We start from the raw sequence: 22244 nt of genomic DNA, 5'->3' as shown, positions 1-22244 counted from the left end.
CTCCTTCCTTCCAACTCCTCTTGCTTACCCACAGGTATCTGTTTGCGCTGCAGATCAAGCGCGACCTGGCCTGCGGCAATCTCATCTGTAATGACTCTAGTGCTGCCCTGATGGTCTCCCACATTATCCAGTGTAAGAGCAAGGAGCTGCATTCCGTTCATGTGATGGGTGGTAATGGCAATGGTGGAAGGGGGGTATTACCTAACACAGCTGAAAAAGCTACAAGTGCTGTCAGAAAACCACAAGATTGTGTTTTTAAACTGCCAGAGGTGCTGGAAGAAGTGCATAAATGACAAATGTTTAGCGTGTCACAACACAATTCAGTACGTTGAAATCATCAATGAAAATATACGATTAGGTCTTCCACAAAATCCTAAAAACTATCATTTTTACTTGTAGTTAAGGACCTAGTACACTCGTTTCAAGACAGCTGTTGAGTACTACAAGTAATGTATTAGAAGACTGGCCCAACATGAGCGTTTTTTGGGATTGATTAGCTGTGCAAAGAAGCCAATGACAAAATCAGGAGAATACCGTAATCACTCAAAATAGACACAGTATACCATAGTAGCAAACTAAACAAAATTTGACAGGCATTTTTTTCTGCTTTGACTTCCAAAGTTACAACGGTACCATTTGTATTTAAAACCTATTTCACTGACCACATGAATCTATTCATGGTCTCAACAGCAGGATGCAGCTCAGCCGGCTGGAGAAAGTGTATTTGTTGCCAGGGTAACTGCCATTGCTGTGCCCATACACCAGTAGCTGGACTATACTGGAATAGAAACCAGCTGAGCGCATATCTCTGCCAAGGCTGAACAATCCTTGTCTGTCTTTTTTGATTTAAAAAAAAAAACAAAAAAACTCATGATGTGGAAAGGTTTAACTCCAGCTTTGCTGGTTTTGCGCCATTGACAAATCCAAATCAATTATTGTATCTGCATCTCTTTTAGGATTAAATCAGTTGACCGAAATTAATGTAATTCCACTTTGCATTTTCCACCCAGCCACCTCGGTGCATCTAACTCCTGTATTTCCATTTGTTTCCCTTCCCCCACATTCCTCCTTTTTTTTCCACAAATTCAGCGGAGATAGGAGACTTTGATGAGACCCAGAGCTGGCAGCATCTCCTCCACAATAAATACCTGCCAGACCAGGACGCCATCCGGGACAAGATCACTGACTGCCACCGCAAGCATGTGTAAGTTCTAACACAAGCTCTACCATGTAAAAATATTTTTTTTAACTGTAGTCAGTTTAAAAAAAAGTAATGTTAAATGATCAAAAAAAAAAAAAAAAAACTTAATTTACACACAGCATCTGTGCATGGCCAAAAATGAGTCACGAGAAACCCGAAAGGGCATGAAAACTTCAGTAAGGCCTGACAGTTAAAGAGGCGGTTGAGGTTATCTGTGCTCTTTAAGCATAAACAATATTGAGCTCCTCTAATCTGACTGGTGATCAGTTCCTGAAGGGTGTCGGGAGTCATAAACACAGACATCCACAGCAGGTCTTGTGCCAGATTTCTATCTCTCACACCACACACCCATCTCACAATCATGACCGTCCAGCAGATATCTTTCCCTCATATAAACACACGTATGCAGTGTAAAGCACCCTCACCTTTGTGATGGGAGGGTTTAACATCTCCCCTTTCCCCAGTGTTACCAAAACACTTCAGACAGTTGCTCACTTTGCCTCTGCACACGTCATTTATTCCCAGGCCCCCACAGAGGGAAGTGATCCACAAACATATAGTGCAGACTTCTAAAGTGCACATGGGAGAACATACGCACATTTTCCCACTGTTTACAGTCACACATTATTTCCAAGTAAAATGTGCTGTAGATAAGCACTGAAACCCCAAGCAACCCGCCCCTCACCGCTATCCTTTCCCCCTTCCCTCAGCTGATGCAGGAAGGAAGTGGCTAATCCAGCAGCGCATACAGGAAACAGAAAGATATTTTCCGATTTGCAAGGAAACAAAGCTTGTCACCGCCATCTGATCCCGACATGTATTTAAAGCATACTGTTTATTTCAATGACCTTGATAATCATTGTTGTCTAATTAAAGAGTACTGCAAATACTGAGACATAAAGGATATCCCTTCCAAATATTGACACATCAACTGTCACCGCCAGAATGTTGCAATGTTAACTGAAGAGTGTTTAATAAACAAGCCATTAGCGAGATAAGCATGAGCCCAACTACCGACTGATGGAGCGGTCCTTTTCCTCTGCAGCGGACAGACCCCCGCAGAGTCAGACTACCAGCTGCTGGAAATCGCCCGGCGACTTGAAATGTATGGCGTTCGTCTGCACCCGGCAAAGGATCGCGAGGGTACCAAACTCAGCTTGGCTGTGGCCCACACTGGGGTGCTCGTGTTCCAGGTAGTGTTTGTAGACCATGCACATAGTTCATGATAACATTTTACCACAAGCTAGTCTAGATGTTTTACCACTTCTCCTTGAAGTGTAGTTGTGTGTTATCATCTTCAATATAAATGTTCAAACTAAACACGGATGTCGAAATTTTACAGTCTGCATTGAAGAATGATGATTTTTTATTTGCTTCACATCTATCTGACTCATGAATATGCTTTTGCTTTCAGGGTTACACAAAAATAAATGCCTTCAACTGGTCCAAGATTCGCAAACTCAGTTTCAAACGCAAACGGTTTCTTATCAAGCTGAGAGCTGACCCTGCTGTAAGTTTTTCCTGGCGTTTGCGATTAGTCTTGCAATTTCATTCCGAACCCTTTCCATTATGATGTTGCTTTTAGCTCCAGCTCTCCTTACGCCCACATTTTTCTCTTCCAGCAAAGTGGTCACCATGACACACTGGAGTTTGCAATGGCCAGCAGGGACTGCTGCAAGATTTTCTGGAAGATCTGTGTTGAGTATCACGCTTTCTTTCGACTCTTTGAGGAGCCCAAGCCTAAACCAAAGCCCATCCTCTTCACCCGAGGATCCTCATTCCGCTTCAGGTAACAATCTGTGAAAAACAAGAAGCACACATTTGACTGTGCCATTTGTGTGTGTACTGTACATTGTGTGTATGTATGTAGGTATGTTGGTATATACAAGTATTTGTCGAGAAATACTATTGATACAATATATAGATTCACATATGCCTAGAGTGAATGCCATACACATTATTAATAACTTATGCATGTGCCCGTGAATTATTGTGAATTTCTTTTTTTAACCTAGAAGAGAAAATGTTTTTGTGTGACAAAATCATTCGTCATTAATGGACAACAGTTAATAGAGTAGATAATGGCTGTATTAAGTACTGTGTAGTATAGTGCTGTACAGATTCTGTATAGATTCTTACTACTGATGGTGGCAGCCAAACAAATCATCCATCCATCCATTTTCTAGACCTGCTTCTCCTCACAAGGGTCACAGGCTTGCTGGTGCCTACCCCAGCTGACTTAAAGCAGTAGGCGGGGGACACCTTTAACTGGTTGCCAGCCAGTTGCAGGTTACACAGAGACAAACAACGCTTCATGCACCCAATCACACCTAAGGACAATTTAGTATGTTCAATACCCCTGCCATGCATGTTTTTGGTGTGTGGAGAAAGCCTGAGTGCCCTGAGAGAACCCACGTTTGCTCGGGTTGAATATGCAAACTCCACGCAGGAAGTCCGGGGCGAGCTGGATTTGAACTCAGGTCACTGAACTGTGAGGCGGACCTGCCAAGCACTGCGTCACCGAGTCGCCCCAATCAAATCAGTTGGGATGTATTTGTCCATTCTAAGTGTTATATTTTACGTCATTTTTACAGAAAGCCATTTTAAAAGTGTGCAAGAACACCAATAAAAACATTCCTGTTTCCGTTATGCTATGTATTGTTTTCCCTTAAGGTGTCTTTCCTAGTCATTTATATGTTTGTGCTCTGTTTTTGCAGTGGTCGGACCCAGAAGCAAATCATTGATTATGTGAAAGATTCTGAACTCAAAAAGGTTCCTTTTGAAAGGTGAAACAGTTGTCCTTGTTTGAAATGTTTGCCATTTTCATGTGATTTGACCTCAATTGTCAACCGTTGTCAGGAAGCACAGTAAGATTCTGTCCAGTAGCAGCACGCCACATCAGTCGTCTTCCTTCAGATCGCAAGTGCCCAAGGAGGTAACAGACACAAAATACTGGAGTTAAAAAAAAAAAAAAAAAAAAAATCAGCAGCCATTAAATAAAAGCTTCTCCTCCACTCTCTTGCAGAGTGTCACATCTGTGCCGACGGAAGATCAGCAAGGCTCCGTCGGACAAGTGGACTCTAACTGTGCACGGCAACCACCACGGGCCATGTCTGCTAGCAACGGCTTTTGTGAAAACACCGCGGGTCCCGGTTCAGATGCCAGGCAGAACCACAGAGGAATGGACTCGTCGCCGGACAAGCGTCTCCTCAATCCAGGTCCATCCTGCAGGGCAAACAAAGGCAGCAGTTCTTCCATCCCTTATATAGACTGCAGCGACGTAGACAGTGAATGCGATGTCACAAAAAGCAGCACAGGCTGCAGTCAAGCCAACGGCGGCAATGACGATGAGCTCAATAAGCACACAGGTTGTAACACTCCGGATGGGAGTTTGTTCAGGCTTGTTAATGGTTTCCACCACACTAATCATCCGGGGTTAATGCAACATCAGGATGGAAAGGGCCAACAGAAAGGTGTACTGCTTAGTAGAAACGGTCGCAATCAGTCGCAGTCCAGCAAGCTTAATGCTAGCCACGGAATCAATGCTGATGGCAATTTGTCAAATAATAACAGTGGTTCTTATCATGGCCGCCTGCCGCTCCATAGCACGCTGCTGGACGAGATATTTCAGAGCCGCGAGAAGCGAGCGGTGGCAGCGGGGCGCCCGTTTGGAATGGGCACTCAAAGCCAGTGCTCAAGCCCCGTGATGAGCAGCTTCCACACCCGCACAAACTCGCTCGGTCACGGCGATGTGACAAACGGTCACCACCGATGGGATGACGCCGGACATTATTTCGGGAAGCGTTCTGAGGATACTACTGTCGAGGCACCCCCTGTCCTCCCACCCAGCCATTATGGCAGCTATTTGCCCGTCAACATGATGTCTAACTGCACACCGGCACACTCGGCCAAACAGTGCAACAACAACATGCGTAATCGCTCCGATACTGACCCGTTCATACTTAGCCAGCTCACGTCCACACCTATCTATCAAACCAGCCCGCATCACGCCAGGCTTCATGCTCAGACCCCTTGTTCAGCCCCGCTTGAGCGAAGAGCGATCATAAGTAACGGTAATCACACCGGAAACCTCCCGGTCCCGGGTCAGGTGCGCTCCAATACAGTGCAGCGCTTGTTCGGGCAACGTGGCACACCTGCGGCTCAGAACAACCGTAACAATCTAAACCAGCCGGTCCAAATGATTGACGGCTCCACCAGCAGCGGCAGTGACACGAGTGACACGGAATCGGACACTGGCAGCAGCGCATGTAGCCACCCGCTCATGTTTGGCAATCCTGCCGCTGTTAGCTCCATGAATTCGGTCAACTCCAACGGCGTGAGCTCGTCTCCGCTTCCGAGCTGCAAATTTTCCTTCGGGAGTCTCCAGCTGGTGGATGGTAATGATGGACAAGTGGAACTAGGAGGCTACAATTTTAACGAGGATCATCTAGGTGGTCGCGTTTTCAGCTGCTAAGGGCAATAAACCCCCGCGTCCGTGGCATCTGTACTTGACTGCATGTAAGGGAAGAATGTGGTGTGGAAAGCAATCTCCGCTCTGTTGTGTAGTCTCACAACTTGTTGCTTGTTTTAAGGGTCACTGCACAGTTTAACTAGACGGTAAGGCAGTTATTCAGTTGAGTTTGTAAGTCCCACCAAGAAATGAATAGTCTTTAGAAATTTGATTTTGGAGGTGGAATTTATGTTAAAAATGCATAAAACAACATTCCATTTGAAAGACATGTTTGATTCTCACACAAAAACTGAATTAGTATTTTGTGGAGAAACCTCTTTAGCAAACAGTGCAAGGAGATGTTTCTTATTGGTGGTCACCGGGTTTATGCACTGTTTAGGAGGGATTTTGACCCATTCCGTGGCTGGTGCTTTGAAAATTCGAAGCTTCAACTCTCTTGGCAGATTTTCTATTGGGTTAAGGTCTGAAGACTGATTTGAGTACTGTATTCACTTGATCTTGCTTGTCTTGAGCCACTCCTTTGTTTCCCTGCTTGTGAGCTTTGGATCATTGCCAGGCTTGAAAACCTATCCCAAACCCCATCTTTAGTGTTCTTTCTGAAGAAAGAAGATTTTCCATTGCGATCGCAGTAGGTCGTTCTTTGTCCCCCTCCATACAGTAAAGTTGCCCGGTACATTTGGCACAAAAACAGCCATGCTTGCTTGTGAGCTCACTTTTTTTTTTTTTTTTTAATCCTCCAAGCAGTTGTGTTGGTATCAAATTTCTCCACTCCCATCTGACCACAAGCCCATTAAGGTGTTCACTGGTTAGCTTTAGGCATGCTAGCAAATGTGCCTTTGCTGAGAGGGGCAACTTCCCCATTAGAGGCACTACAAGATTTCAGTCCATTACGGCACAATGTGTAACCAACTGTTTTCCTGGTGACAAAGGTCCCAACTGCCTTGAGATCAAATTAATGGCTCCCTTACCCTTATTGTTTTCATCTTAACTTCATTAGGCCATTTCTAGCATGGAGATCCAGAGTGAGCACAAATGGTAATAATTTTGTGTGGCTTCCAAATGAAATATGGCAACCTAATTAGCTTTTCACAAAGACGTTTGCTGATATTTTTGGCCTAATCTTGTCCCTGACATTTTTGACACCTCCTTTTTTAGTGTTATCTTTAATGCAGCCAAGATTGCTAGTAAGAAATACATTCCTAGAAGCTATGGGCTGTATACTGCAGGTGCAAATTGTGATTGGAAGTATTCTTTTTTGTGCACAAATGGAGAGCAGCCAATCAATGGGAACCAGAGTTCTGACTGAGTTATTAGGTCATTGGTGTATCATTCAGTATTTACTGACTTGGCTGATATTCTCTCTAAATTACACTCTGACAATGAGTTGTTCAAGTATTGTAGACAATGTGGTTTCTAAGGATGTAAAGATGGTGCAGAGCTCCCTTTTCATCTGTGGATTAGCCCAAAAGATCGGTTCTGTAATACTGTAGAATGTAGGTTAACTATGAACTCAACTGATGTAAGAAATACTGATAATAATAGAAATTAAAAACATCTGATTTGGAATACAGTTTCATCAGAGGTTAAGAACGTCAAGGTTTTAAGTCGTTGACAGTGAACATTTATTGGCATTATGAAAAGAAAGTGGTGATGCTGGCAAGTTTATTGTTTAACAGGTTTAATACTGACTGTGCCATAATCCCAACTGTAATTTTATGCAACGTAACCATTCTAAAGCTAACAGTTGGATGTAGCATATACAATTCAGTTCTCTTCAAAGAAATTGATTGTCACCTTTTATTAGTTATTCTTGACATGTTTAGGGTTAGAGAGGTTGTTCATTTAAACTGTAATGTGCTGTATTTGTTGTCTGGTGCGATACATTTGATTCATCGATAAATTTTCCAAGGAGAATTGATTTGGAGGCATTTGTCTTAGGGCGCTTGTGCTTGTCCTGACAGGGTCACGAGTGACCATTTTCAAGAAGGCGGCCATTTGCAATGATCCCCTTTTGAAAAAGGGTTGACGTTAGAATAGAATAGAATCACTGCCTTGGACCTCCCATCTGTGGAGTACTCTCACACACTCTTTTTCTGAGGAAGACCTTTAGTTAGTAGTACTTTGCATTTAGGATTACAGATGCTTAACTGATGTATTTGAATAGACTTGTGATAGTTACAGTAACCTGTCTACACAGTACTTTGATAAGTGTAGCTTGCTCACAGTGAAGGTGACAGGCATTTTCCAGTCCGTACGTTGTTATACCTGTGCACTCACAGTAATCACTGAACGAACATGAACCCATTAGCTTGTGACCATTCATGCTGTCTGCTTGGCTTGGCTCCTGGCATGCAACCACACATATGCACGCGCACACACACACACACACACAAAAGCACTAACTGCGTGTGCCATTTCCTTGGAGTCAGATCACCGTGCCTGCTTAAGTTTCCATTGAGGTGTCGCTACATGAATGAATTCTGTACCAACCTTCTATTTGGATTCTAAAGGATGCTTCTGAATATGACAGTCTGGCACCTGTTCATAATTGCTACATCTGAGTGATGTTTCCCCATGGCTTGTCCTGATAAAAATGTTAATACTTCATGCTTTGTAATGTTACTATTTTTAAGCATGTTTTCTGTTTTTTGGCCCCTCTCCCTGGCAGAGTGCATGTTAACCAGACAAGCGCCTTTTCTGTCATTCAGCTCTGTTCTCTATGCTCACATTGACACTCACTGTTAAGGGGCTTTAAGTGGTTCCAAAATGTCTAAAAAGCATCCTGATGCTGATGTACACCACGTAATACTTGTCTGTAATTTCACAACGCCGTGTCTTTCTAAACATTTAGGAACCATTTGCCCTACGTTTCCTCACTATGCACACAAAGGGCAAAACAAAATTGCCTCAACTCCAATGTGTAGGAGGTTGAAAGACGGGTACATGTAGTTACATTTAATGCGTGTTGCAAGTGCAAACATATTTTTGAAATTCAAGGCATGTTTTCAAGATGTTCATGTGGGATTTTGTTTTTTTTTTCTAAATGGAGGGACATATAATCGTGCACATGCTGGAGTTGAGTCCTGTTGTCTTCCCTCTTATCAAAAGCCCATACATTGTGGACATTAATAATATGCTGTGCATACATCAGCTAGATCATGACATAACAGATTGTGATTTTGTTCTTTCTCAAAATAATCAGAGCCAAAATTGCTCATGTAAGTGTTAATATAGTTTTTAGATATTGTCCTTTGGAATTACAATTCATTTCTTCGCATGTCTTTTATATTTATTTGTTTTCTCATGAACATTTAAGATAGCACTTGCCGTAATTGCGAGATTTGTAAAGGTCAAGATGCTCCCAATAGAACTCTTAATATGTTCTCCTCAACGTTTTGAGGTACACACACAAAATATGTGAGCTAAAGACACTCTTTGAGTTTTTCTCTTGTAATGATCCTGCACATCTGTCACCTTTTTTTTTTATTTCCACTTCAAAATTCAATGCTGCTTGATTGTTTTTCTCCTCCTTCATCTCTGTCTTTAACACTGTAACCTATTTTTCTGCGCTTGCATCAATTAAAAAAAAAAAAAAAAAACTAATAATGAATAAAATGTGCATGAGTCCAAAAATAGAAGTTTGTAATTCTGTGTCCCCTGGGTCCAACAGCCACCTTAAACACCCAGACTCACAAACTTAAAAGAAGTCCACCCCCATAACCACAAGCTATGTTTTTTGTTGGTTGTCCATTGAGTGCATGTGCCCCGCTCAGTGGCTCCTGCACTGTTTTGACTTGCTTTTGTTTGTGTTTGTATTTGGACACACTGGTAAGTAACAGACAAGTGTTTTTCCACCAGCATGTGGATTCTTGGAACTATGCACCCGGGCAAGTATGACATCAAAGTTTTGTAGTTAGCGTTTGTAGAAGTCTAGTCTAGTCTAGTCTAGTCTAGTCTAGTCAGACTGCAATTCTGCCACAGCATTTTATCATGCACGATATAAAATGTTTTTGTTAACTTTGCTTCAGCTTGCCACTCACCCAGTTCTCACTACTAACACATTTTCTGTACCTTGATTTGTGAGGATCTCTCATCTTGAACGTCATTGCCAGGTTGCTTAAGCGTTGTTGTCGACGTAATTGTAGATGTCATGGATGTACACAAGTTGGCATTTCTAGACTGTAGTAGAGATTTTGTTGTGTCAGCCTTCACCCAAAGTCCATCTGTGTGTCCTTCATTTATCACAATCCTCAGTTGTCACCTCACTCTTTTACCCTTACTGGCCTTCCTATGTCTTCCTCTCCATTTACTTCTGCTGTTCCTCCCCCAGGAAGTCCTTCCTCTGAGGGCTCCCCACTTAAACATCACCATCTTGGGGTGAACGCTAATGGCATCTTGAATGGAGAGGTTCCCGTGGGCATCGTGCCCCCAAGTCAGCTGTCACCTCTCACAAGCCCTCTTCTCGGCGACGCCGGATATGTTCGTAATGATGAGGAGGATGAGGGCAGGAGGAAGGTGGGCGCACAAGACAATAAATGGGAACGTCTGGCATGCTCATTCTTGATTGATTTAAAATATACATCAAAGTTGCTCCATTGAGTCCATTCCACTTTTTTGTGTCCAGAGGTTTCCCACAGACAAGGCATATTTCATCGCAAAGGAACTCTTGACCACCGAGCGAACCTACCTCAAAGAACTGCAGGTCATTATTGAGGTGAGGATGCAAATAGATAATTGAGATGGTAATAAAAACTTCAGTCTCAGGAAATCCTTTCGGGCTGTTTGGAAGTGTTAACTGGCCTCTTGTAAAGTTCAAGAACCTGGAAACCAAATGGTTTCAGTGCTACTGATGTTTCGTTTTGGGTGTTCTCTTTCTTTTTATGGGATTGCACATTGGCCATTTGTGAACATATACAGGTGGTCCAGTGAATGAAGACAACCATTTGGTCAAGCACCAAAAGGTTCAAGACTCCAGAGCTGTAAACCTACTTTGCAGAAATTGCTTTACAGTACTGCTGACCTCGGTTTGGGACAAAAATGAATTCTAATCTGATTTTTTTGCCCGGTCAGCTTTTCTTCCCAAGGGTGGTTTTCAAACTCTTTGAAGTGGGAGAAAGGCGTGTTCTGCCCGCTTTTTAAAACTTTTCAGTGTTTTCTTTGGCTGGCAAGACTGAGCTTTTTTAAATGCCTACAACACACCCACCCCTTTGCTTTGCCTGTTTGATTAGTATCTCACTGTAGATTCCTTCACCCTATTTTTGTTTTGTGTCCATCTCAGTCTTTCCAACGTATTGCAGAGAAAGATGAAGAAGCATTTCCACTCCCTGTTAAGGACTTGATATCTTCCAATTATGATCCAATCTACAAGTTTCACCAAGGCTTCCTCAAGGAAGTGGAGCAAAGACTGGCACAATGGTCAGTATCATGTCAACACTCACGTAAGGTGTTGAAAGTGCTATAGGACACAAGAAAATTAAGATGCAGGTTTTGACTTAATTTGTTTTTTCTTATCGTTGAACAAGTGGGAGGCTCGGCATCCTTAGTCCAAGCTGTTAATTTGTCCTTCCCAACTAAAATGTACTGTAAAAATGAACACTGTATGTATTACTGCACTTTTGAGAAGCAAGATGTTCAAACAAACAAAAAATTCTAAATCTGCACTATAGAAAAGTGGGGTACAAACGACGACCTGTTATTACATAGCGGGGGTTCACTTTGTCCTTACATAATAGTCAGAAATGTAAAAACATTTGTAGATATCCTTTTGAAATCACCAGACTGCAAAACGTTTCTTCTTGTTGATGACAAATGACATGCTCATAATGTTTCTATTTCCATGCTCTTCTTTCAGCAGCCCTTGTTAAGACTGGGCCTTGAGAATCACTGTTGCATAAAAGATTTCAAATTCAAAATACAAATCGCGGGGCTAATCCTTTGAAACCATAATCTGATGTTTTATTCTAATGTTCTCGTATCTTGCAAAATATCAATATTAGAATCTTATGGAGATTATTTTGACATTGCATGACTTGTAAGCCTTCAACATTGAAGGTGCTGTTGTACCTAGTTGTGGTCAGGGTTTGGCATATGCTATTTTCCTCTGTGAAATCTTATTTGTGAGAACGGTGTCCTGCTTAAACTATTAACTAACTGCACATCAGAATCAAATAGGAAGAATTTGTGCTGTTTTGCATTTAAAACACGGTGGGATGTTTGATACTGGAAAAAAAAAATGTCTTCTACCTTAAGGGAGGGTCGATCCAATGCCCACATCAAGGGAGACTATCAACGAATTGGTGATGTTCTATTGAAGAACATTCAGGGTCTGAGGGTAGGTGAACTATATCTACTGCTAAAATCATGCGACCTGCCTGGCTTGAATATGAAATGAACCTTTTCTTCTCCACATTCTCCACACCGCTGTTGCATCTGCAGCAGCTAACGACACATCTGCAGAAACATTCGGAATGTCTGGTGGAGCTGGAACGAACCTGCCGGTAAGTGTGCATCAGCTTCTCGGAAATTACATTTTGCACCGACTCTAATCAGTTTTTATGGATCACAGCTATATAAAGCTATTGTACCAATCTACCAAACTCTCAGCATTTTGTCAATAATATTCCAAATGGTAAATGGAGTGGACTTACATCAGAGTGCTTTCTACACCGTATGGTGCTCAAAGAGCTTTACAAACTCTCACGTTCACCCATTCACACACCGATGGAGACTCCGCCTAGGTCCACTAAAGCAAATTATGGTTAAGTGCCTTGCTCAAAGGACAGACTGAATGGTTGTTTGGCTCTGTGTTCCCTGCAATTGGCTTGCAACCAGTTCAGTGTTCCCCGCCAAAGTCAGCTGGGATAGCAAACCAGTGACCCTTGTGAGGATGAGCGACTCTAGATAATGAATGGATGTCTTGCTTAAGGACTCTTCTTCTACTGTTTGTGCGTGGAAAATGAACCGAACGTAAGGATTAAGCCCCTCCTCCTTCCGTGTGTCTCAGGGCCAGTCGCAAGGCGGAGGTTCTGTGTGGGGAACTGGAGCAGCAGAGGGTGTGCTACCTCCCCTTTAACACATTCCTCCTCCGGCCGCTCCACCGCTTGTTGCACTACAAACTCATCCTGGAGAGGCTCTGCAAGCACTACCCGCCCACCCATGAAGACTTCAGGGACAGCAGAGGTAATGGCTCGTGCCGCTGTTTCCCTGGTTCATGTGTAAAGAAAGTAATAGTTCAAAAATGTTTACATTTGTTTCTACTCCGTATTTCTCAACTCGTTCAAGCATTCAAATATTATAAAATTCAGGCCGTTTGAAGATCGTTTGTCCAAAACTTGCTGACTTTCTCAAAAATCTACCTTATAAAATGAATGAAACGCGACAAAAAGAAAATTGTCATTTTAACTACTCAAACAAACTATTCCAACTTCAGACTGGTTGCTTCAGGATATACACAATTATAATAACCTACTTCAGGAATTTTTCATATATGAGAAAACAACTTTTAAAGAGCAGTACGCTGTAATGACCACTGTCCCGGAAAGGATTTTATCCCTCTTTTAACAAAAATAAATTAAAAAATGAACTTTTTTCAAAAAAGCTTTCAAAATCCTGATGCAGGTTATCATAAATTGTAAGTAAAACTCTCAAAAAATGCTTATTTACCTTATGTTCTCCAAATCAAGTTATTGTTTCTTCATCCTACAGTTTCCTTGACATTTCTAAAATAATGATGCCATTTTATATACTGGCATCCTCCTTCCACATTTCTCGACCAAATCAAACCGGTCATCTCCTTTAGCATATGCATGAGGCTGTTGCAACAGTACGCAAACTGCCTAAACTGCCATCCAAAAATGTCAAAATTAAGAGACGTTTCAATATTTCTTTCCTCCCCACAATTTCGACTGATTCGAACCACTGCAACATCATCACTACAACTGTTCAGGAGCTATTATAACATTGGCAAAATGACCATTTTACTTGTCCTCCCCCTTCCACAATTCTCAAAAATGTCAACAGTCCAATTCATTTCAATTCAGCATACACATTGAATCTCTACAGAAATGGCATGTTCTAGTTTCACATGGGACTCATCTAAATGCTATCCTCCCTTCCTGTCTGCCCGCTGCAGCGGCCCTGGCAGACATCACAGAGTTGGTGCTGCAGCTGCAAGGTACCATGATGAAGATGGAGAACTTTCAAAAGCTTCTTGAGCTGAAGAAAGATCTGACTGGCATCGATAATCTGGCCATCCCCGGCAGGGTAAGACACTTGGGTTAATCGTAGATATACGCCCTCTATAGCAATGCGTGTTTGTGTTGGGCTGACAGGAGTTCATCAGACTGGGATGCCTCAGTAAGCTCTCAGGGAAAGGCCTGCAGCAAAGAATGTTCTTCCTGGTATGACATGAAAGATGCTTTACTGTACAATATGCGTTTGTAGAATAAGTGATTGCTTTTTTTTTTTCCTCCTATAGTTCAGCGATTCCTTAGTATACACTAACCGGGGCATGACTGCATCCAACCAGTTCAAAGTCCATGGCCAGCTACCCCTCTTTGGCATGACGGTATATGGCTCTCCTGCAATATATTTGAAGATGAATGCTTATTGGTTAAGATTTTCCGGCAGCACTCGGCTAGTCCAAATCGTCCAAAAAAAGTGTTGTATTCCAAAATGTGTTGCTTGATTATACTGTACATTTTCCATGTTTGCGCGCTTGCGTGCGTATGTTCAGATTGCAGAGAGTGAAGAGGAGTGGGGCGTCCCTCATTCTTTTACTCTGTTTGGAGAAAGACAGTCAGTGGTTGTGGCAGCAAGGTACTCAGCGATGCAAATTTATATCACTTTTAAGTTTGCAAACCAGTTACCAAATTTTCTGGATTTTTCTGACACATCACATGTTTCGTGTTCAGTGATAGAAGTGACCTTTCAAAAAGTTTTTTTTTTTTTTTTTTTTTTTTTAATGATTGGCTTAAATCCAAGAGTTCAAACTAAAGACCCACTGGCTCCCTCCTTCCCAGTTGTGCAGCCGAGATGGAGCGGTGGGTGGAGGACATCAAGATGGCTATCGACCTGGCTGAGCAGAGCAACGGCACTCACATGGATCTGCTCTCTACCAGCCCCTCTGATAATAGTCAGAACGCATTGCTACACACATTCTAACACTTTATTTTTGTCCTAAAACTTTGTAGGACTGAATCCAAAAGTTCAGCATAGTTTTTCTAACAGTCTGAACAACAACAAGAAAAGTTATTTCCCTCCAAAGGACTTTCTCATTCCGTGATACAACCTAAAAACAAACCATCGCACCTTTGTTTTTTTCTTTCGTGCAAGCACCGCTTTGATTCACTTCGGACTTTTCCCCTTTTTATAGCAGCAGCGCACCACACGAAAGGTACCATTAATATCCCGAACTTCATCACTGTGATGCTAAAGTAAATGTAGAGTTTGTCTCTTTTTTTTTAGGAGTCGCTAAAGAACCCCCTGATCATCCTAAACCCAATTAAATACAACTAAGATGTTTACCAATAAATGGCACAGGGATGAGAACGTTTACGTGATGTTAGAATGACATTAATTGAAAGCAGTGAAAGCTAAAATATGGCAAATTTTATGCTTCCCAAATGAAACCATCCAAAAACTGTTTGTTTGTTTTTTTTCAAAGTAAAATAGCACACTTTAATATTGGTATTAATGGTAATACAATCAATGCTGATGAAATAAATAAATAATACGTTTCTTCTCGTGTGCATGACTTGGCCAATGGGAGGGGAGCACAATACGTCCATGTAGACACAAAGAAGAGTTTTCACAGCGCGCCACTGTTGACATTTTTGTATTCACTGTAGTCGCGTTTGTTGTTCCCCAGAGCTGCTGGAGGAAGGTGGCGGCGAGCACGAGTCTGAGGAGGAGCTCTGCGGCTCGCGCTCATCTCTGGAGCGCCAAGCTCAGCGCGGGAACACCATAGTTCACGTTTGCTGGCATCGCAATACTAGCGTGTCCATGGTGGATTTCAGTATTGCCGTGGAGGTACATTACCTTTTCTTGATCCTTATTTAAGGACGATTGTTTTTCCATTTTTTTATTCTTTACTTTGACAACCACTGTTCCAGACCCTTCAGTGCAAAGCAAAGTTCTTCTAGTATGAGCTACTACCACGCCTACTTTCATTTGTATTTACTTAGTCTCTATCCACTTGATTATGTCTGTCCACACATGAGCGACAGCAACCATCTGGGACTATTAGTACTGTACTCAGAAAACATTTAACCTGTCATTTTGTGGCACCTTCCAGACCAGAATCTCTGCAGTTGTAGCCATCCGTGCGTAGAATTTATCGGAAAAAAAAATGTATGTGACGAGTTTTGACAAAAACATATCACAGAAAATGAAAATTTTGATATTGGTATATTCTGACTTAAATCTATTTAAAATGATACATAATACATGCAATTGACAACGTTAGAGCAATTTGAATGTTGCTGAAATCCCCAGTTTTCAGAAAAACGTGTTTAAAGTTTTAGCACATTCATCTTCAAAATGCAAACTACCTTTTCGAAAAAAGACATCAAAACTTTTAGGAAGTGTTCAGTGACCTTTTGAGAGTCAATCCAATTCCAATAGCAGTTTAGAACACAGTCTGAGATTTGAACACTTTGAAATCTGAACAAGTTTAGCATCAATTGGACAAAAATAGTTATTTGGCCTCAACACCAAAACATCATTTCCATTAAGTTTGCAATTCATTCCTGAGGAATCATTTGTCAACGTTTGCTTGTTTTACTCTTACTACATCTGTGAGTGTGGCTCTTTTTTAAAATGTCAATTGATATGGGATTTTTTTTTTGTCAAATCAAAAATGATTTGCAATGTAGTATGGCCTTGCCCTGCAAAGAGTTTTATCATTTATATCCTAAATGCATATGGCCACATAAAGAAAAGAAAATGTTGATTACGTTTTGATGCTTCAACACACTTAGGTGATTTTTTTTTTTTCCTCAACACAATGAGTAACGTATCAACATTTCTGGATTCATAAGTCATGAGAAATATGCGCTACTTGCAATGTGGGGTAGGGAGACTTGCTTCTGCATGACAATCGCGATTCTCTTTTCATCTTCAGGTTTTATATTTCATTCCTTTTACATTTGATCCCAAATAAACGGGTTTCAAAGTGGAAATACTGTATGTGGTGGTAGAGCTCTCATGGTGAGACACTAGGTTAAAACATTGTCCAGTAACAGGCAGAGGCATTTCATAGTGGTCTCTGGCCTGACTATAATCTCAGTTTGAAGGGTCTCAATAGCCAGACTGGCAGTGGTGATCTTAAAGGGGCGGTTATAGGTCCAAGTTGGAGCCCTAATGAAGCAACTTGGAAAGAAGCAGTTGCGGGGCCAAGTTAGCCTGGTTCCCCTTGGGCCTCCGGTAGAGCCGGTCATGAATCCACCCCTGTATATGGTAGAAAAGGTGAATGTACTGGGAAAAAAAAAAAAGTCTTGTAGCAATTCTTTTACAACTGCAATAGCATAAAACTCCAATATCATAGCATGGTATGCAATAGCATAGTATGCCGTAAGTGCGCGTCAAGAATGGAACAGAGGTTGAACTTTAATATTGTGCTTCAATTAGATTTCACGACAATCTGATAGGCTTCATGGTGATACGGCAATATTTGCTATTTTATGCAAGATCAGCTGTAATGTCATAATTTGCAGTGTGATAAATGACGTCATTGATCTGTTCTGCAGATGTTATGCCGTATGAATGTTTTGAGGGGCAACCTCATGCCTTTTATTTGCACTAGTGTCATTTTCTGGTTATAGAATTTTTATTGTCACGTCAATTTCTTATTGCAGTGTGATACAAAGTACTTTAAGTGGAATAAATGAGTGCATTCTTTCTGTCTCACGTTGTTTTTGTTTTACCTGTCAGAGCTGCCATTTTATGTCTGGCCAGCTCTGCAGTGCTTTCTAGAGGCCATTGGTGTTTTTACATGTGCATCTCTGTCCATTTTGAGCATGACAGGTTGACGAACCACAGCAAAAACGCTTCATTTTGAACTTATTACCAATATTTTTAGCGATACCCTATAAACAGTGCACAAGTGTACATAGTAACTAAACAGATTAGTTTAATAGACATATTGCCCCATCCTTTAATTGGTTAAAGGAAATAGCAGCGGTTTTCAATTTAACTTGGATTCATTAGTCTGATTAATTCAATTCATTTTGGACATTCAATTTTTGACTATGGAAAAAAAAAATCACATTATATTCACAGAGGTAAAACTCATTTTGATTTGTGTCATTGTACTTACAATTTTTTAAAAAAATGTTATGCAAGAGTAAGTGCATGGCAGGTTCATAATTTTTTCACCCCTTTTGGGTCTATGTCAATCTTCACATTGATCTACACGACTGCTGCCTTTCTTCCAGAACCAGCTCTCAGGAAACCTGCTGAGAAAGTTCAAGAACAGTAATGGTTGGCAGAAACTCTGGGTGGTCTTCACCAACTTCAGCCTCTTTTTCTACAAGTCACACCAGGTCTGAGAAATGAAAAGTTACAATGAATTGTTTTAATTGTGCTACCGGGTAACAGACTCAGGTTTTTCACTTTTTGGTCTCGGGGCTTTTATGACCTGTACTTCAAAACCACGAGACTTTACATCATCGGACGAAGCTATGCTATCCTCATAGTCGAGCTTACTGATATTTAAGCCGGTCCTACGGTAATTGTACTTTATAACAGTTGTGCATTTAATTGAGAAGACAATGAAGTGATACAGAATACTGACACTGGGCTCAAAATAAACACACACACAGTGTGATTGCAAGTAAAGATACAAAGTGCGAGATAGCATGGCTACATTATTTGTTTAACCCAGTCTTCACTCCAACTTTTTTATACTTCCACCTCTTGCATGCAATAACACTAAATAAAGATGACAACTGCTGTCTCTCTCTCTCTCTCTCTCTCAGGATGACTATCCTCTAGCCAGCCTTCCTCTGCTAGGCTACTCAGTCACTATCCCGTCCGAGTCTGAGAACATCCACAAAGACTATGTCTTCAAACTTCACTTCAAGTCCCATGTCTACTATTTCAGATCAGAGAGCGAGTACACTTTTGAACGGTAAGCAGCGGCTCACTGATACATGCGCATTTATTGTATATTGTCCGTGTACTGTTATAGTTAACTGTGATAGTTTATTTGGGTTCATAATGAAATTTCCTGCATGCCTAAATGAACCTTTTTGTGGCGGAGCAATTATCTTCATTTACTTCACCAGGTGGATGGAAGTGATTCGCAGCGCCACGTGCTCTGCCAGCCGCTCGCTGCAAAGTACCAGGAAAGACCTTTATTGACACCCCCGCACCCAGTGCAGGAGACCTGGATTCTCAGCTGCTTTCAAGCCGCAAAGACTTAAAATATACATCAGATCATGCCACTTTGCACTAATATCTGCAAGTAGACTTTTTAGTTCCACTTTCTGCACGCGCACTTGGGATTTTCAACACTGCCATCATTCACTTTCTACGCAGATTGCTTATATTTAATGACATTTTCCCTTTTTCCTCTTCCTGCCAATAGTTTTTCCAGCCATGCACCCTTCCATCACAAACCTGGCGGAACTTAATGACATTTACTGCTAGTGTTTGCATTGTGCCAATATGAAACAATATGCACACGTGATGATGAAATGTTATCTTTCAGTCCATAGATTTATTTTCTCTGACAATCTCTATGCATTACTGCAGTGTCACTTTCAAAAATATCATTTCCCTTCATTTTGCAGCAACTTTTTGCACAGTACCTTGATACACTGTGAAAAATACCTGCTTTGCTTGATTCTTCATTTCTTTATTTCGACACATTGTTGCATTTCATTTATACGGGCAACCTTTCAAAGGATTTTTTTCCTCTACAACTTTTACATTTTTCTATTCTAAATAAAGACAATTTGTCTGTATTCAACAAAAAATGTGTGTGTTATGTTTACAGCACAGCGCAGGAAAAAAAATCATCACCAGAGCAAAAGTACTGTACAATTTTGTTCGCCCAGAGTGGTCGCGTAAAGGTAGCACTCAAATGCACAAATGGCACCACGTAGTATCAAACTTCATTTGATCACAGGCCACATTGTTGTTACGGTTACCCTTGAAAGGCCTTTTTAGCCTGAATCAGTCGAGATTTGCATAATATGTATCCATGAAGTACAATGAGCAACTTTGCTCAAACAAGCAATGTCGGGGAAACACTGCAGTTGCGCACAATCAGCTAAGTTTTAGTGCCGTATGTACTCGAGCCCATGATTGCCGTGGGAGTCGTAGCTCTCATAGTGAGGCAGCGAGGGCCAGTCCGGCCGGTACGTCGTCGTGCTGTACACAAAGGCCTCTGTGACACCCCCCGCCGCGAGCCTCCCCTTGTCGTCAGCCTGCTCGAGCCACTCCTTCACCATCACTGTCACCACAGTTCGCTGATACATGGTGGGAGTGTGTTCAAAGCCATCCAGGAAATGTAGTAAGCGCTTGTCCACTTCGTAGAGCTCTCCGTGGACTCTGTGACCCTGACCTGGTAGGTTGAGGAGGAAAGGGATGTTGTACTCGCCAGCGATCACTAGAGGGAACTTCTCAGTCGTGACGGCGGAGGCGAGCAACTGTGCGGCTCCGACGCTCTGGTCCAACATGCGGAAGTGGTTCGGCTGACCTCTCTTCAGCGTGCCATAGACGAAGACTCGAGCCATGATTCAGGAAAGACGACTTGAAATGACCCCAAAATTGCACAGACACCAAGTTATTAGTACATATTATTATTATGTTAGTATATGTAATACTTATTATATTTTGTGTTGCTATCTACAGTAGAGTTTAGGCCAGGGGTTGTCAAACTTTTTGGCTTTTTGACTTAAAATTTGACAGCCGGGCCAAGACAGCAACAAGATACAGTACAATACATGAAAAAAAAATGCAATTGTTATCAGAACATATCAAACATAAACATAGCTAAAGTATTTATGTAATAACATATACTTTGGATTGAGAATAGTGTTGTTGATCACACATTTTAGCCCGTGAATCACAGTCGAGAGGTAATCCTGTGGTGGCAATTCTCAGAACAGATCTGAGGTGTTTAACACTCATCACGCTCAAAGCCAATCTGTGCCATTCAAATCTGGAAAATTGTCAGTATTTTCAAGTAGCTCCAAAAATGAAATAATCTCCTGTTTGAGCGCCCAAACATGTTGGCATACTTTTCCTAGACTTAACCAGCGGATATTAGAAATGTACAGTAACTGTGTGTGATCGGCGTAAGTTTCTTCGAGAAAAAGAATAAACTGATGATGGCGAAGTACCGTCGCTTTACTAAAGTTAACAGCTTTTGCAACGTGGTGAACCTGCAACACGGTTTTACACAGTAGCCTACTTCCTAGTGAATTTTTCCTGTGTGGTACTCGTATGTATATAAAAGAATCGTAAGTAATTTACCTGCAATGTTGGGGCGATCGGCTCCACTCGGCTCTTGTCGACTGCACACTGGAACTCGTTCAACAGAGATTCAGTTTGGATTTCCTTTCGTAGAACAACCGACATGGGTCATCGGACAATCCAACTACATGGGTAATCCATTGGTCGCTTCGCCAATCCCTCAAATTGCAGTCCCTTTCCATAGAAATATGTAAGGCCCCATTGAGCGTCGAGCCGTACGGTTTTTTCGCTGCCATGTTGCATGTGGCTTGATTGAGCGATTGATGAAGATTTTTTACACTTGCTGCCGGATCTCACGACAGGACGCCCGAATAATGACTTGTAACAGGTAACTTAGGCTGTTGTAAAACACTAAGGAGATTTGCTATTTCACCGGGTCAGTAGAACAACCTGAATTCCGAAGGCGTCGCACATGACACATTTCATCCATAGGGGAACAGAAAGACCCTATGACCCCTATAGCAGTGTTTCTCAACTATATTTTGCCAGCCCCCCTCCCTAGAAATGAGAAAACTTTTCCCTCCCCCGCACCCAGTCGATGCACTGAATATAAATAAGATTATTATTGATGAAATTGGTTTAAGTATACAGTACCTACACATGTATCGTTTTTAACATTAAAAACAGAAAAATGCAATATAAATCAAATTTCAACAACTGTTAATTATTTTTCTTGTGTTTATACGGGTTATAGCTTAGTCTAAAACGGAAAAAAGAAACAAGTGCACCAAAGTGCCTGAAAATAAAAGAAAATTATGAGAATTATTACTTTATTGAAATTACATTCCACATGTCCTTAGGTGTGATTGGGCGCGTGATTGGTCGTTCGTCTCTGTGTGCCCTGCGATTGGCTGGCTACCAATTCAGGGTGTCCCCCGCCTACTCTCCAAAGCCAGCAAGCCTCCGACCCCTGTGGGGATGAGCGGCCATAGAAAAAGGATGGATGGATGGATGGATGGATGGATGGATGGATGGATGGATGACAAAAACAAAGCCTTTTTCCTGGGATCATCCGCGCCCTCCCTGGCATTACCTCGCGCCCCCCCAGGGGGGCCCGCCCCACTATTTGAGAAACACTGCCCTACGTAA

General features: G+C 41.8%; 2 protein-coding genes across 2 annotated transcripts in view; one reads left to right on the top strand and one right to left on the bottom strand.

Moving 5' to 3' along the window:
- LOC148427944 (FERM, ARHGEF and pleckstrin domain-containing protein 1-like) overlaps nucleotides 1-19645 on the top strand; it is a 37667-nt gene extending 18022 nt beyond the window's left edge. The window contains exons 6-28 of the mRNA XM_088408470.1: nucleotides 35-132; nucleotides 1090-1204; nucleotides 2247-2394; nucleotides 2616-2711; nucleotides 2824-2990; nucleotides 3919-3987; nucleotides 4061-4136; nucleotides 4227-4419; nucleotides 10003-10187; nucleotides 10297-10386; nucleotides 10951-11087; nucleotides 11922-12003; nucleotides 12108-12169; nucleotides 12676-12851; nucleotides 13804-13934; nucleotides 14003-14071; nucleotides 14149-14238; nucleotides 14407-14489; nucleotides 14693-14805; nucleotides 15541-15701; nucleotides 18107-18214; nucleotides 18650-18801; nucleotides 18959-19645. Of these exons, the coding sequence (XP_088264596.1) occupies nucleotides 35-132; nucleotides 1090-1204; nucleotides 2247-2394; nucleotides 2616-2711; nucleotides 2824-2990; nucleotides 3919-3987; nucleotides 4061-4136; nucleotides 4227-4419; nucleotides 10003-10187; nucleotides 10297-10386; nucleotides 10951-11087; nucleotides 11922-12003; nucleotides 12108-12169; nucleotides 12676-12851; nucleotides 13804-13934; nucleotides 14003-14071; nucleotides 14149-14238; nucleotides 14407-14489; nucleotides 14693-14805; nucleotides 15541-15701; nucleotides 18107-18214; nucleotides 18650-18801; nucleotides 18959-19034 (2677 nt within the window). The 3' untranslated portion in view covers nucleotides 19035-19645. The remainder of the gene's footprint in view (nucleotides 1-34; nucleotides 133-1089; nucleotides 1205-2246; nucleotides 2395-2615; nucleotides 2712-2823; nucleotides 2991-3918; nucleotides 3988-4060; nucleotides 4137-4226; nucleotides 4420-10002; nucleotides 10188-10296; nucleotides 10387-10950; nucleotides 11088-11921; nucleotides 12004-12107; nucleotides 12170-12675; nucleotides 12852-13803; nucleotides 13935-14002; nucleotides 14072-14148; nucleotides 14239-14406; nucleotides 14490-14692; nucleotides 14806-15540; nucleotides 15702-18106; nucleotides 18215-18649; nucleotides 18802-18958) is intronic.
- LOC148427943 (gamma-glutamylaminecyclotransferase-like) lies at nucleotides 19373-21323 on the bottom strand. Its single transcript, XM_088408472.1, has 2 exons — nucleotides 21156-21323; nucleotides 19373-20429 (listed from the first exon to the last, which is right to left on the bottom strand). Exon 2 carries the CDS (start codon nucleotides 20411-20413, stop codon nucleotides 19955-19957), a length of 459 nt encoding a protein of 152 aa, XP_088264598.1. The 5' UTR covers nucleotides 20414-20429; nucleotides 21156-21323; the 3' UTR covers nucleotides 19373-19954.
- Between the last annotated feature and the right edge of the window lie 921 nt (nucleotides 21324-22244).

Source organism: Hippichthys cyanospilos, chromosome 2 (genome assembly GCF_059441005.1).
Source record: "Hippichthys cyanospilos isolate Australia breed blue-spotted pipefish chromosome 2, RoL_Hcya_1.0, whole genome shotgun sequence".
NCBI lineage: Eukaryota > Metazoa > Chordata > Actinopteri > Syngnathiformes > Syngnathidae > Hippichthys > Hippichthys cyanospilos.
Note: the sequence above shows the minus strand (reverse complement) of the source record. Positions and strands in the feature narration are given on the sequence as shown.